The 16729-nt window shown below is 39.6% G+C and overlaps 1 protein-coding gene across 3 annotated transcripts in view; it reads right to left on the bottom strand.

Moving 5' to 3' along the window:
• PIK3CB (phosphatidylinositol-4,5-bisphosphate 3-kinase catalytic subunit beta) overlaps positions 1-16729 on the bottom strand; it is a 173926-nt gene that overhangs the window by 24367 nt on the left and 132830 nt on the right. For all 3 annotated transcript variants that reach the window (XM_055412884.2, XM_055412913.2, XM_055412903.2), the window contains 2 exons: positions 14083-14226; positions 12173-12272 (listed from right to left, as the gene is read on the bottom strand). In XM_055412884.2, the coding sequence (XP_055268859.1) occupies positions 12173-12272; positions 14083-14226 (244 nt within the window). The remainder of the gene's footprint in view (positions 1-12172; positions 12273-14082; positions 14227-16729) is intronic.

The following is a 16729-nucleotide window of genomic DNA, read 5'->3' as shown; positions in this document are numbered from 1 at the left end:
ACACAATGTAGTATCAAAAAACATAGTCTGGGAGAGCGTATTTAATACTAGATAAAATGTCAGTTACGTGAGTTGAATATACTACTTTCAGTTTACATCAGCTAGATGAAACTTGGACTGCAAGGAGATTCAACCTGTCCATCCTAAAGGAAATCAGTCCTAAATATTCACTGGAAGGACTGATGTTGAAGCGGAAACTCCAATACTTTGGCCACCTGATGTGAAGAGCTGACTCATTTGAAAAGACCCTGATGCTGGGAAAGATAGAGGGCAGGAGGAGAAGGGGATGACAGAGGATGAAATGGTTGGATGGTATAACCGACTCAATGGACATGAGTTTGAGTAAACTCCGGGAGTTGGTGATGGACAGTTAGGCCTGGTATGCTGAGGTTCACAGGGTCGCAGAGTTGGACATGACTGAGCGACTGAACTGAACTGAGATGAAACTACCCTGCTAATACTTACAGCTTACATACTGTAATAATTACAATCACATTCAGCTAATGGTCTAAATTTATACCACAGCATTACAAACACCTAAGTAGTAAACCTTCAGGACTCATTTTTCTAACATGTACTCATATACGTAGAAACACTGAGAAGTTGATAAATCCCCTGATACTTTCATCAACATCAAATGATGCCTGCAAACTCTACAGTATCAACCAGACTGAAACTGACTTTCCCCTGGCTTCCCCAAAGAGACTGTGGCCTTTTGCCACAGTAACTGTACACTGGGGGAAAGGAAATAATCAGGCTTTTCAGGGATTTTTGGACACTGTCTCTAAAATGACACTAATGCAAAGTGACTCAAAACATCACTGACAATCACCAAACCAAGTGGGGGCTTAGGGAGGTCAAGCTAACAAGAGAGTTTTAGCACAGATTTTTCTTCAAATGGCACAGTTGGTTCCAAATCCATCTTGTGGTTATTTCTGTAGTTCCAGAATGTATAACTAAAACAGGTGTAAGAATTCACATGTTGGTTCCCTGATCTCTGGAGTGAGGTCTACTATGGTCGGAAAGGCCAGGTGAAAGTTATTACAACTGCTTCTACCTAAGAAAATAGTAAATACATTCCTGGAGTAATTGTACAGATTAGTGTTATCATCAAGGACTTGAAAGATGCAAGGTGGTGATTCCCATCACATCCTCATTCATCTTGCCTATTTGGCCTATGCAAAAGATAGATGATTCTTATTTAGAGAACTACAGGGGATTGTTATAGCCTGTTATATATAACCAGGTAGTATGTACCAGATGCAGTTTCACTGCGAAAATAAAGTAACTTATCTCCTGGTATCTGGTATATAACTACTGATTAGACAAATGCTTTATTTTCCATACATGTCAATAAGGACCACCATAAGCAATCTGCTTAAGTTAGCAATGCCAACAATATACTTCCATTGTCCTAACTCAGGAGTATATTAATTCTGCAGCTCTATGTCACAGTTCATTTGAAGGAATCCTGATCGCCTTTCCCTTCAGTAAGATATCATGCAGGTCCATTATAGTGATAACATTATGCTGACTGAACCCAGCGAGTAACATGCAGCAACTTCTTTAGACTTAGATTTGTATTTCAGAAAGTGGGAAATAAATCCAGCAAAAAATTTGAGGCCTTCAAACTCAGTGAAATTTCGAGAGCTCAAGGAGTGTGGAGCATGTCAAGATGTCCCTTCTAAGGTAAAAAATAATTTGGTGCTCAAGACCCTCTTTACAAGCAAAATAAGGCACAACCTAGGGATTGGGGGCAAGAGGAGAAGGGGACGACAGAGAATGAGATGGCTGGATGGCATCACCGACTCGATGGACACGAGTTTGAGTGAACTCCGGGAGTTGATGATGGACAGGGAGGCCTGGCGTGCTGGGATTCATGGGGTCGCAAAGAGTCAGACACGACCGAGCGACTGAACTGAACTGAACTGAGTAAGCCTCTTTGGATTTTGGAGGCAACATATTCCTCTTGTACCTTGGCTATGTACTGAGTGACCCAGCACCTGAAAAGGTGCTGGTTTTGAATGAAGTCCAGAACAAGAGAAGGCTCTGCAGCAGGCCCAAACTGCCACACAAGTTGTGGTCACATGATCCAACAGACCTAATGGAGCTTGAACTGCCTTTGGCAGGCTCCTAGAGCTGAATCATAGCACAAGTCCTTAGGATATGGCAAAGAAACAAAAAATATATCATCCCCTGCTGATAACTACACTCTTTTTGAGAAAAAGCTCTTCGAGTTTGCTTCTAGGTTTTAGCGGAGAGTGAAAGTCATCATGCAACCTGAGCTGCCTGTCAAGAACCAGGTTTTATCTAACCCAGCACACATAAAGATGGGCGAGCACAGCAGCACTTCATGATCAAGTGAAAGCGGTTATATATCAGAATGTGCCCAATCTGGCTCTGAAGGCTCACGTTACATGAAGGAGTAGCCCAATGTCCATGATTTCCCACTCCTGTTACACTATCTTCTTTCTCCTAGCCTACACCACAGCCTCATGGGGAGTTCTTTATGACCAGTAGATACAGAAAGAGAAGACTTAATCATGGTTTACAGATGACTGGATTACAATACGTAGGCAGCATACAACTGTGGTATGACAGTCCCTTTCAGGAATATATCTAAAGGACACCAGTGAAGGGAAATACTCCCAGTGTGCAGAACTTTGAAAAGTATACCTGGCTGTTCATTTTGCTTTGAAGGTGAAATGGCCATGTGTGCAATTATATACCAATTCACGAGCTGTGACCAACATTTAAATGATGGTCAGGGACTTAGAAGAAACATGATTAGAAAATTACAAAATTTAAGGAAGAGGTATGTGAAAGACCTCTCTGAATGGGCAAAAACATAAAAGACAACTTGTGTCCCACTATATGCTTACAAAAGTTTAGCCCTGAAAGACACTTAAAATTAAGTGGATTGGAAGACCTGTTCCATGGATACCTTTCAGCCTCTTTCCTCAGCCAATCCTGTCATCATTCAATGGGAAACACTGCAGGGATGGAAGTTCTGCATGGGCTCAGCAACAGGGACATCCACTCACCAAAGCCCATATGCTATAGCCTCTGCTGAGTGCCCGATGTGCCAGCAGCAGAGACTAACACTGAGTGTCTGATACAGCACCATTTCCTGGGGGTGGTGGGCCAGACATGGAATCAAAGTGTGATTACATGGGACTGCTTCCTTCTTGGAAAGTGCAATGTCTTGTTCTTACTGCAACAAATACTCTGGATATGAAATTGCATTCATGCAACATTTCTGTCAAAACGATCATCTATGGACTTACAAAACACCTTATATACCATCATGGCATTCCACACAGCATTGCTTCTGATCAAGGAACTCATTTTATAGCAAATAAAGTATGTCTATTGGCTCATGTTCATGGAATGCCCTGGTCTTACTATCTTGAAGTAACTGCCTTGATAAAAACAGTGGAATGGACTTTTGAAGATAGTTACACTGCTGGTTAGGTGTCAGTGCCTTGCAGGGCAGGGGCAAGTTTCTGTAGAAGGCAGCATAACCTTTGAATCAGCATATCCAATATATGATGCTGTTTCCCCAACAGCCAGAATTCACAGGTCCATCAAAGTGTGGAAAAGAGTGGTCGTACAACTATTACCCCTTGTTGCTCAGTCACTAAGTCGTGTCCAACTCTGTTTGACCCTAGGAACTGTAGCCTGTCAGTGTCTTCTCTGAGGATTTCCAGGCAAGAATACTGGGGTAGGTTGCCATGTCCTCCTCCATGGGATCTTCCTGACCCAGGGATCGAACCCAAGTTTCCTGCATCTCCTTCACTGGCAGGCGGATTCTTTACCACTGACTCACCAGGGGAGCCCTTAGTGCCCCACTGCCAAGATTTTTGCTTCCTGTTCTTGAGACCTTATGCTCTGTTGGCACAGAGGGCTTAATTACAGAAAGGATGACTGCACTGGGAGATACACCAATTATTCCATTCAACTGGAAGGTAGACCCCTGCCCAGCCATTCTGGGCTCCTTGTGCTTCTGGAAAAAAGGCAAAGAAGGTCATTATGGTGCTGGCTACTGTGACTGATCCTAACTACAAAGGGGAAATTAGGAAGAGTATATGGCTAGAATACAGGTGATCTCTTAGAATTACCATGTCCTGTGATTAAGATCAATGGGAAATTACAAGTGAACCCAGAAAGAATTACTAATGCCCCACACTCTTCAACAATGAGGGTTTAGGTCATGCCATGAGAAAAAGAACACAACCAAATGAGGTGCTTCCTAAAGACAAAGGGAATACAGGATGAGTTAGAAGATGGTAATGACAAATACTAGATATAACCACATGATCAAATACCGTAAAGAAGACTAACTGTCACGAATATCTTATTGTTATGAATATATGTGTGCATGCATGTATACACATATATATCACAAATGTCTTAGTTTCCTTTCCACTCTTATATCCTTATCGTGTAACATAAGATACATTAACTTATTATATCATTACTTACATCTTAAACAATATTTAACTGCTGTTAACTTTAATCATACTATTTAACTTACAGGATATCAAGAAGAATGAACACCACTCAAGGATATTATCTCCTCGTCTGAGAAAGAGGTTAACGCATAATTGATGGTAGTTATGGTAGCTGTATCATGTTAGGTGGAATTTTGACCTTGTTATTCTTTATATTTGGAGAATAAGCATGAGTTTAAGAAAATACATATGGGTGCCAAGTTGGTCTGTGATGGTGAATTTTACAAATCAACTACAGTGGGTAATGGCATGTTCAGATACTTGGTCTAACATTATTCTAGCAGTGTCAGTAAGGTTGTTTAAGGATGAGATAAACATTTGAATGTGTAGACTGAGTAATGCTTATTGCCCTCCCTTATGTGGGTGGGTTTCTTCCAAACATTTGAACAGAAAAAAAGACAGAACTTCCTGTAAGTAAAAAGGAATTCCACCTGAGTGACTATCTTGAGCTGAGGCAGGGTTCTTTTCTTTCCTTCAGACTTGAACTGAAATAATGACTCTTTTTGGGTGTCAAGTTTGCTTACTGTCAGGCTGGTACTCTTATACTATTGGAACTGCGGGTTCTCAGGCCTCCAACTCAGGCTGGAACTACACAATCAGCTCTTCTGGATTTCCAGCTTGCTTGACTGCAGATCTTGAGACTTCTGGGTCTCCATAATCACAAAACAATTCTTAACAAATCTCAATCTCACCAATATGCCCTTTTCACTCTTTCGCTATATATACACATATACACTTAGCTGTCCACTCTCTGTAGAGCACTAATGCAATATCCAACTAGTTAACACGAACTAGATCATCAAAGGCAACAAGTGTCACCTGCACTGTGACCTCTTCCGTAACACTCTAAGCTAGATTATGTGACTTTCTTTTGTGCTACCATAAATAAGGCCCCTATTAATGATACTGTCATCATATGCTAAGTTGCTTCAGTCATGTCCGACTCTTTCCAACCCCATGGACTGCAGCCCCCCAGGATCCTCTATCCATGGGATTTTCCAGGCAAGTATACTGGAGTGGGTTGCTATTTCCTTCTCCATCATATACTGGATCACTAATTTGTATACCTACTCTTCGCTCAGTTGTGTCTGACTTTTTGCAACCCCATGGACTGCAGTACGTCAGGCTTCCCTGTCCATCACCAACTCCCAGAGCTTGCTCAAACTCATGTCCATCAAGTCGGTGATGCCATCCAACCATCTCATCCTGTCATCCCCTTCTCCTCCTACCTTCAATCTTTCCGAGCATCAGGGTCTTTTCCAGTGAGTGGGCTCTTTGCACCAGGTGGCCAAAGTATTGCACCTTCAGCCTCAGCATCAGTCCCTCCAATGAATATGCAAGACTGATTTCCTTTGGGATTGACTGGTCTGATCTCCTTGCAGTCCGAGGGACTCTCAAGAGTCTTCTCCAACACCACAGTTCAAAAGCATCAACTCTTCGGCACTCAGTTTTCCTTATGGTCCAACTCTCACATCCATACATGACTACTAGAAAAACCATAGCTTTGACTAGACGGATCTTAGCCGGTAAAGTAATGCCTCTCCTTTTTAATACACTGTCTAGGTTTGTCATAGCTTCCAAGGAGAAAGTGTCTTTTAATTTCACAGCTGCAGACACCATCTGCAGTAATTCTGGAGTCCAAGAAAATAATGTCGGTCACAGTTTCCATTGTTTCTCCATCTGTTTGCCATGAAATGATGGGGTCATGATGCCATGATCTTAGTTTTCTAAATGTTGAGTTTTAAGCCAGCTTTTTCACTCTCCTCTTTCACTTTCATCAAGAGGTTTTTTAGTTCTTTGACTTCTGCCCTAAGGTTGGTGTCATCCGCATATCTGAGGTTACTGATATTTCTCCCAGAAATCTTTGATTCCAGATTGTGCTTTATCCAGTCCACCATTTCGTATGATGTACCCTGCATAGAAGCTAAATAAGCAAGGTGACAATATAAGCCTTGACATACTCCTTTCACAATGTGGAACCTGTTCATTGTTCCATGTCTGGTTTTAAATGCTGCTTCTTGACCTGAATACAGATTTCTCAAGAGGCAGGTAAGGTGGTCTCATATTCCATCTGTGTAAGAATTTTCCACAGTTTGTTGTGAGCCACACAGTCAACGGCTTTGGCATAGTCAATGAAGCAGATGTTTTCCTGGAATTCTCTTGGCTTTTTTATGATCCAACAGATGTTGACAATTGGATCTCTGGTTCCTCTGCCTTTTCTAAATCCAGCTGGAACATCTGGACATTCTTGGTTCACATACTGCTGAAGCCTAGCTTGGAGAATTTTCAGCATTACTTTGCTAGCATGTGACATGAGTGCAACTGTGCAGTAGTTTGAACATTCTTTGGCATTGCCTTTCTTTGGGAGAATGAAAACTGACCTTTTCCAGTCCTGTGGCCACTGCTGAGTTTTCCAAATTTTCTGGCAGACTGAGTGCAGCACTTTTGCAGCATCATCTTTTATGACTTGGAATAGCTCAGCTGGAATTCCATCACATGTGCTAGCTTTGTTCATAGTGATGGTTCCTGGCTGTTCTATGGAATATAAAATCCTTGATGGCAGCAACATAGCTATTGTAATACCTAACACAAACCCCAGCATATAGCAGGTTCTGAATAAGTGTATATATTAAGTCACCACCCTTATGGCAGAAAGTGAAGAGGAACTAAAAAGCCTCTTGAGGAAAGTGAAAGAGGAGAGTGAAAAGGTTGGCTTGAAGCTCAACATTCAGAAAACAAAGATCATGGCATCTGGTCCCATCACTTCATGGCAAATAGTTGGGGTAACAGTGGAAACAGTGTCAGACTTTATTTTTTTGGGCTCCAAAATCACTGCGGATGCTGATTGCAGCCATGAAATTAAAGGACGCTTACTCCTTGGAAGGAAAGTTATGACCAACCTAGATAGTATATTAAAAAACAGAGACATTACTTTGCCAACAAAGGTACGTCTAGTCAAGGCTGGTTTTTCCAGTGGTCGTGTATGGATGTGAGAGTTGGACTGTGAAGAAAGCTGAGCGCCGAAGAATTGATGCTTTTGAACTGTGGTGTTGGAGAAGACTCTTGAGAGTCCCTTAGACTGCAAGGAGATCCAACCAGTCCATTCTAAAGAAGATCAATCCTGGGTGTTCATTGGAAGGACTGATGCTAAAGCTGAAACTCCAATACTTTGGCCACCTCATGTGACGAGCTGACTCACTGGAAAAGAGTCTGATGCTGGGAAGGATTGAGGGCAGGAGGAGAGGGGACGACAGAGAATGAGATGGCTGGATGGCATCACCGACTCGATGGACATGAGTTTGAGTGAACTCCGGGAGTTGGTGATGGACAGGGAGGCCTGACGTGCTGTGATTCATGGGGTCGCAAAGAGTCGGACACAACTGAGCGACTAAACTGAACTGAACTGAACTGAAGTCATTTTTAAAAAACCTTCTAGGCTCTTGTCCACACTCCACTGCGCTGGAGGAGGCATAAGCCCTAGCTCGAGCTAGAAATAAACCCCATTCTTGCTTTTGCATTGCTGCGAGTGTCTTATTCTACCAGTATGGGGGGACCGGACTCAGGGCATAACATTTGGGGGCTCGTCCGGGATCCCTCTGACTGGGGAGAATAACTCTCTCCTGGCAGAAGGGGTTCATCAGCCCGAAGGAGGGTTGATTACAGCACCGGTGCCAGGTCTGATCAGGGGCGAATTGATCACCGTAGCCAGAGTAAGGCTGAGGCCCAGCATTCGCGCTGGAAGGCAGCTGGTTCTGCGGGAGAGAGGTCTCTCCCGATCCGGAATCTGGTGGGCAGTGGATGCCCTTCGTAGCTGTTACAGGTGCTCTTCACCATGGAAGAACGGGAGCGGATTCTATCGGAAGCTTGGAAACATGTCCCGGGTGTGGACGGGAGGCCCACCATGCAGCCGAACCTAATTGATGAGGGATTTCCATTGACCCGGCTCCAGTGGGACTTTGAGCATGCAGAATAAGATTTATAAAAAGGACTTTTGGATAAATACAAGTTTCTGAACTGGGATTTGGTTGAGTTCTTGAAGAGCACCCTAGGGTTGTTTCTGAAGCTTGTCTCAGTGATCTATCTTTGGATGAAGATCAGATGCCTCATGACCTGCAACCAGGACTAGAAAAAGACATAATTTAAGGGACTGTCTCCAACCTGGATGGAAGGACTTTTTTCAGAAGAAACTACACTACACCAGGATGAGAAGACAACGACATCAGAGGTAGACAGCTTGCCCTGATGCTGGACCTGATTCGTATGATCATTTATAATGTTTTCTTGACTTCTTAGACCTCTGCATATAAATCAAATGCTTTTCTACCATAGGCCTGATCCTATGCTAGTTTTAGAAATTTAATCCAATTGTCGGGTTTGTAGACATGTAAAAGCTCATTCTGCTTATACAAAAACTCTGTTAGACTTGTGCCATCCTAATGTCCTTAAACCATGGCAACAGTCTGCTTCTAAATTGGAAAATTAAAAACAATAGCTAGAAATCGGAGTCAGGGCTATGGGAAATCCAAGATGGCTGCTTGGCTTTTCCCAGCTCCCAGACAAACCTCATTTTTTATTTGATGGGTTAAAGCCTTCCTGGCTACAGGGTTAATGCCTCCATAATGAAAAATCATGGAATATTAAGTTTTGTAAATTGTTAAATTAAGTTTCTAGTTTTGTTAATTAAGGTCTAGTGTTTACTAAGACTCACTGCTGAGACAGTTCCTTGTTACGTGATACTGCTAAAAGATTTAATTAAGTTATTAAAAAGGACACTCTAGGTTAGTTTCTAAGGCTTATCTCAGTAACAAATCTTCAGATAAAGGTCAGATGCTCCATAATGTACAACCAGGAGATTAACAACAGGCTATAGCCATTTAACAAATGAAGTCAGGTGACTTGGGGTATACCAGGCTTTATCTAATAAATGTTCTTGACTTATAATTCTTATTTTACTAATAACTGCTAGCTATGGCTATATTATTTTCTATGTCACTTGTTTCACTGAGCCTGTGATATAATGCTGACATGTAGTTCCATATAAGATCAATAATTGTAATAATGTGACTCTGGGTATGAGAAAAAGCAACAAGAGGGAATATTTTCCTTGACCAGGAGGCTAATAAGACAGTGGTCCAGAGACTTTTGCTACTTGCAAAGTCTGGTCCAATTTTAGCACACTGAGTGGCCCATCGCTTCCCAGCACCGCGGGACACAATGGCCATAAAATGGTGTCACATGGTCGGATATGTGGCTATGAAGGGACCCTGGTGACTGGAAGTTGGTACTTGCCAGCTGCCTCTACAAAGATTACATCATGACCATTGCAAGCTGCTGACTTTCAACACCCCCTGAAAGAAGTTCAGGGTGAAAATCAGGAATGAGGCACTCTGTGCTCTAAAAAAAAAAAAAAACAAACTGGCAGAACAGGCCTTCAGACAGTCAGATCTTTTCAGAAAAAGGTTTTATGAGTTCCAATTCTTGCATCTTCTCATACCCAGAAAAACACTGACGTCATTAATGGTGACATCTGCTTTGGCTATTAAAAAATTTTTTTTACAATTAAAAGTCAAAATAGAGTAGCTATGGTTCAGACATCCTGGGAAATAACTCTTTCCCAGATACCCTGAAAAATGATATTATGGGTGTGATTTCAGATTAGATGCTGTAACCTAACCTAATGTAAAACTTAATGCTCCTGTAATGCATTTTTGCTTCTGTACTTTGCTTGCTGCTTGTAAAACCAAAGTTACTCCATTTTAGATAAGGTTGTTTTTAAGTAAAGATTCCTAGAATTGTTTTGAGTAAGGCTGTATAAAGATCCCTGGATCAAACTCTACCCACGGAGGAAGATTCCTCCGTTTGAACAACAGAAAAGGCGGGAGATGTTAGGAGCCCTAACATCTGAGTAGCTGGGATAGGCCTGAGACCTTGCTTAGGCCTAAGTTTCGATTTCCTGGAGACAGGGTGGAGGCTAAGTTCACAGAAACTTCTCCCTAAGAAAATCCCATCGACACCAAAAATAAGAAACTCCTCCCTAGAAAAGTCCCCCTGCGCCAAAAATCAGGCCAATCAGAGGAAAACGGGAAATCCCCAGAAAAACCACGCGCGTGCATGAACTGGCCAATGAGCTTCTGCGCGCACATGAACTGGCCAATGAGCTTCTGCCAGCTTGATCTTTTGAACAAAAATAGGTGCTTATGTAATCTAAGACTATAAAAACCGCTGTGACCTGGGCTCCGGGCTCTTGTCCGCACTCCACTGCGCTGGAGGAGGCATGAGCCCTAGCTCGAGCTAGAAATAAACCCCATTCTTGCTTTTGCAAATAAAAAAAATAAAAAACCTTCTTCTAGTGGTAAGTTAGATAATTCAGGAAAAATTATTGCTAAAGAACAAGAGCATGTCATTGCTATCTGTCAATGAAGAATTTCAGCATGAAGAAGCTAATACAAGGTTTCTTTCCTTGATGGCAGAAATACTCTCATTTCATCCTTTAGGTCAACAAGAAGCCACCAACAAATCAAGCCTGGGCCATGGTTATGCATCTCATTTGCAAGAAAGCTCTTGAAAAACCATTGCTATTTGCAATTACTTAGCTGTATGACTGAAGACTATCTCCAAAACAAAAGTACACAAATAACTGGATATGGAGACAATTGTCAAATAACCCTTGATGGAATTCTGTATTCAGTAAAACAGCATCTCTTTATTGGCCTATGTTTTACTTTAGCTTCGAAGATATATTTATACTGATAAAATGAAATTGTTTTCTATTTTATTTTGATTTAAAAAAGAGGAGTGTTGCTAAAAGGTTTGAAAACTCCCAGTATAATAAAAAAAAAAAAAAAGATTTAGTTTTACAATTGGACAGAACTACATCTGAAACTTATTCTTTTACTCAATAACTGTGAGCTTTTAGGAAACTTAGTCTCTTAGAACCTTGTTTTTCACCTTGTCAAATCCAGGAAGCATCAGTAACTACTGTCGCACATTATTAGGAGAGTAAAATAACATACTTAAAACACTTATTATGGTTCCTGGCATATAGTAAGCATTTAATATCTGATCTATTAAAAATGACTAATACCTCATTATCTGCAATGATTAGAAAATGAAGACCTAGGAAGAAAATGAAGGAATATGAGAGAGATATTTCATGCCTGAAATATCATAGTTTCAGGCATGTATACACAGTTTCAAAAAGCAGCTTGAGTATATTGAATTCTAGAAGTTATAACACTGACGAACTCAGGTGTCAAAATATCTCAATCTAAAACAAATGACAAAGCATATGAATTATATTCACTATTCTTATTGGAAAGAGTATCTCAGTGGTATGAAAAAAAGTGTCTAAAGATTTCACAACCTTTGTTATCATCAAACCCATTGTTAAGCAAGTCTAAATAGGTATTTGCTATGAAAATTTAAGTCATGGTATTAATACTATAAGGAATCCTAATTTTTCAAACAGCATTCAATAACATTCTGCTGTATTTGCTGAAACTTCATTTCTTGGCTTACATTTTATATTAAAAAGTGTATTAACTGAATTTAGTTATGGAAATCTCTTATGAAACAATGCAATGGGAGAAACAGCATATGACACAATTTATCAAATATCATGTGGCAAAGTGAACATGAAGATTATAGCAAGCTGATACCTGCTTAGAAAGCGCTTTCATGTGACCTACGCTTCCCCGGCAGTATGCTTCAAGGATAACACCAAATTGTACTGAAACAGCAGGAATGTGTACTTCAGATCTGCAAAAAGGTAACAGTAAAGAAGATTTATCATACACTTCAGGTCCCCAAATGAAAATACTTTTTTATGAAATTAACTAATGATGCTTATCAAAGAAAGGAAGATCATCTCATGTATACAGTCACTGGTTGGATGCTAAAATTTTAATTCTTTAAACACTGTAGTTCAAAAAGATATGTGATATTAACACTAGTTAATTGTTTATTCCAAGAAAGCCAAAGTTTTTACATTTTGTTTTTTGGAGTAAAATGATAATATTACCAATTTACAGACAATTAAGATGAAATAGATCTGAGTCATATCACACAACTAACAAATCCCTCAATTGACTTCTATTTGATTTTTTTCTCATTTAAAGAATGGTAAACACACTTGAAAAAGTAAGGAATATCTTATTCTGTTATTTCTCCTGAGGATTTAAAAATAAGAACATTGAACTAAATGAGAAAGAAGATAAGTTAAAAAGTTAATAATAAATCAAGATTCAGAATTATAACACTTAAAATTACAGCAGAATACTATACTGCCTATTTTCTTTAAGAAGCTTAGCCAAAGAGGAGAAAAGTTATCTTTCTTTATTACTGATTAGCTTCAACAATATGAAGTCCAGGTGGAACAAAATTACAAATGTCTGAGTAGAATCAGAAACAAAGAACTGACAATTTTCCTAGGAAAAAAAAGAACTTTAGTTCTCTTTCTCAGTTTTACTCCCATATAAACTTTGTTTAATACTGCCGCTACTGCTAAGTCACTTCAGTCGTGTCCGACTCTGTGTGACCCCATAGACGGAAGCCCACCAGGCTCCCCCGTCCCTGGGATTCTCCAGGCAAGAACACTGGAGTGGGTTGCCATTTCCTTCTCCAATGTGTGAAAGTGAAAAGTGAAAGTGAAGTCGCTCAGTCGTGTCCGACTTGTAGCGACCCCACGGACTGCAGCCCACCAGGCTCCTCCATCCATGGGATTTTTTAGGCAAGAGTACTGGAGTGGCTTGCCATTGCCTTCTCCGATTTGTTTAATAAGACTGATGTATTTCTAAAAATGACCTTGTCAATAAAGAAGCTAAAAATAAAGTTGCTGTTATAGGAAAACCTAAAATCTTTTATATCTTTTACATAATTCTATTTATTTATTTTTTGGCTGCGTTGGGTCTATGTTGCTGGGTGGGCATTTCTCTAGTTGTGGTGCACTGGCTTCTTTTGTTGCACAGCCTGAGTTCTAGGGCGCACGCACTTCAGTAGCTCCTACTCCCAGGCTCTACAGCACAGGCTCAATAACTGTAGTGCACGGGTTTAGTTGCTCCACGGCGTGTCGAATCTTCCTATATCAGAGATTGAACCTGTGTCTCTTTCATCGGCAGGTGGATTCTTTACCTCTGAGCCACTAGGGAATCCCTAAAATCATTACTTATGCAATAGTAGCAATGATGATACAACTATCCACAACCTTTTGGAGGAATAAGTAAGTTTATTTTTCAATCCAAATATGTTAACACGATAAGTATACTTTACTGGAAAATAGAAATACTTATAACCATCAGTAGTAATAAAAATTACTATGATAAAAAGCTATTAATTACAGTTAAAAATCAAGGAGGCATAGAGGGACATTTATCTGAGTTACACTGCCAAATCATGAAAATTGAGAATCCGGGTATTGAGAAATAGGAGAAGACACCAGGAAAGCATAAATGTTACAGATGACTCAGAAACAATTAAAGCAGTTGGACTGTTCTGCTAAATGTCCTATATTATACTGATTAATACTTACAAAAGAATATAGCGGACTCAATCTGAAATATAAAAGACTTACCTGAGGTGCCAAAATAAAAACTGCCCTATCCTCCGATTAGCAAGTGCTCTTTCTAGTAGGAATCTAGACAAGGCACAATCAAGAAAAGGCTCATATTTTAAAACTTGCACCAACTGTAAAAGATACTGAGAGAGTTCTTCATCACTGAAAGAAACAAAATACAGAGTAAGTCACTCAACAATCAGAGCTGGAAAAAGACCCCTTCTTACTTACCAAACTTCAATTAATAACTGACTGAAACATTGGTTCTTTTGGGTCAAGCTTGTTGCATGCTTACATTCAGTTTCACGACTACAATAACAACATAAGCTGAGGATTTCTGATGGGCAGAAGAGTGTGTGAAAAGGAGCAAAGAACAGCTATATGGGGCACTTTCAGTAACTTAATTAGGTTGATACAACTGATTTACAATCAGCCCAGAGTTATAATAATGGTTTTCTGATCTGCTGAAGAAGTTTACAGACTCAATCAACCAATTTTTTTAAATACAAATTCCATCAGTACTTCAGCAAATTAATTTTCCTTTCCTATCAAAGGGTTAAGTAATTTTTGCTCCCAGATAAAGAATGAACAGTTAAAATCTTCAAATAGTTTGAAGAATAAAGAGTGCATTTATAAGTTGGAAGGACTCAAGGAATTAACAAAACACTATAATTAAATGAGCTGAATTAATTAAGATTGTGGCTCTCTTTTGTATCTATCTCCAAACCACTCACATGTAAACAGTCTCATTAGAGGCCATTCCTGTAGTCAGGTTAAGATACATATCTCAAGTCCTCTACTTGGTGAGTAGTCTTGGACAATAAACGGTTAAAAATGTAGTCTAAATCAGATGTGTAATCTAAATCTAGGACATTATTCATCTGTAAAAAAACCTCATAAGCAGAAAATTTAACAGAGGAAGATGCATTAGAATTACCTACATGGAACTTGGGATCACAGCAATCTCTGCCTAGGGGTCAATATATTTGAAAAAAACAATTTGCTCATTCCAAGGAGGTGGCCAGGTAGCCCCTCTCCCTCAGGTATCCAAAGCAAACTTAGGGAGGCTGAGGAACAACTGGGAGCCTCATTTTTAAAAACTATCTATACAATCTTAAGCTTACTATAAAATCCATGCCCATTAAAAATCTATAGTGTAAATGATAGAAGTATAGAAGAGGCTTCCTCTTTCCTCATACTTAAAAAGACATCTCATAGACATACCTGAAAAAATGTTTCGTATAATTTGTTTTGAATATCACACAATTTAAAACATAAATGATTTATTTTAAAAAGGAAAAAAAATCACTGTATCCTTCATTTTCTGAGAAGTTTTGCTTTTTAAATAATCATACAGAGACTTCCCTGGTGGTCCAATGGTTAAGATTCTGCACTGCCAATGCAGGGGTTACAGGTCTGACCCCTGGTCTGGGAACTAAGATCCCACATGCTGTGCGTCATGAAAAAGAAAACAAAAGAAAAACAAAAACAAAACACCCGTACACTATAACCACTCCTTTTGAGGCTAGAAGGAAAATGGAAAAAATTTTAAATGCTCGTTGTCTGAGATTGTCTTCTTAATGATATGTTATCAAATAAATCCCACAGATTCTCACACATGTACTATCCTAAAGGGACTGTACAAACATGTTCACTGTAGCATTGTTAACAATGGGAAATTTTAAGAAAATCTAAAATGTTCTTCAACAGAGATATGGAGAAACACAATAAATCTCTATGACAGACTATTACACAGTAGTGAAAGGAATAAACTACACTTATATATAACAGGAGAAGACTGCCCTCAGAAACCTAATGTTCAATAAAGGAAAAAAGAAACTATGTAAAACAATATATATATGACAAGACACATTTATGTAATTTTTAAATGTACAATATTATCTCACACCTATACTTTATACATATATCAAAGTGATAAAAACAGAAAAATGATGTATAGAAGAATACACTCCAAACTTGTGGTAACAGTTGTCTCTGGGAAGTGAAAGTAATCAGGACTGAATAAGCAAACTATGAAGACTCTAACTGTAATGTTAATTGCTCAAAATATAAAAACTTAAAAAAACTTTAAAAATACAAATTAAGAAATTAATATTTCTTAGTTCTGGGTAGTGGACAGAAAAGAGTTAATAGAATAGAAAGCCAGATTGCTATCCTTCGAAAAAGTAAGCTTACAAGGTTAGCCCTTGGCTGGCATCTGGGAATGTAGACTGGGAAGGTTTCTCACCACCCTAACTGCTTTTGCAAACAGTACAGCTTATGCCCAGCACCCATTTCCATTTCGGGAGTTCAGGATTTGGGAATGTGCTAGACAGAGGCACTTAAGTGACTAGGTCTTTAAAAATCAAACAAACAAACAAACTACAACCAAGTCTCTAACAAGCTTTCTGGTAGACAGTATTCAGGCATGCTGTCACGAATTGTTGCTGGGGGAATTAAGTGTAGTCAGTGTGACCCCTCTTGGAAAGAACTCTTAGAAGCATCTCTCTGGTTTCCTCTGGATTCTGCCCCATGAATTTTTCCTTTGCCAACTCTGTTCTGTAGTCTTTTGCTATAATAAATCTTAGCCAAGAGTCATGGAACTGGAGAGTGGTCTTGGGGATCACCAGATGCAGTTTTTGATTGCTTTTTTGTTTGTGATAGA

This window comes from Moschus berezovskii, chromosome 1 (genome assembly GCF_049115385.1).
Source record: "Moschus berezovskii isolate FMDL1 chromosome 1, NW_MosBer_1.0, whole genome shotgun sequence".
NCBI lineage: Eukaryota > Metazoa > Chordata > Mammalia > Artiodactyla > Moschidae > Moschus > Moschus berezovskii.
This window is presented reverse-complemented; position numbering and strand designations above follow the sequence as displayed.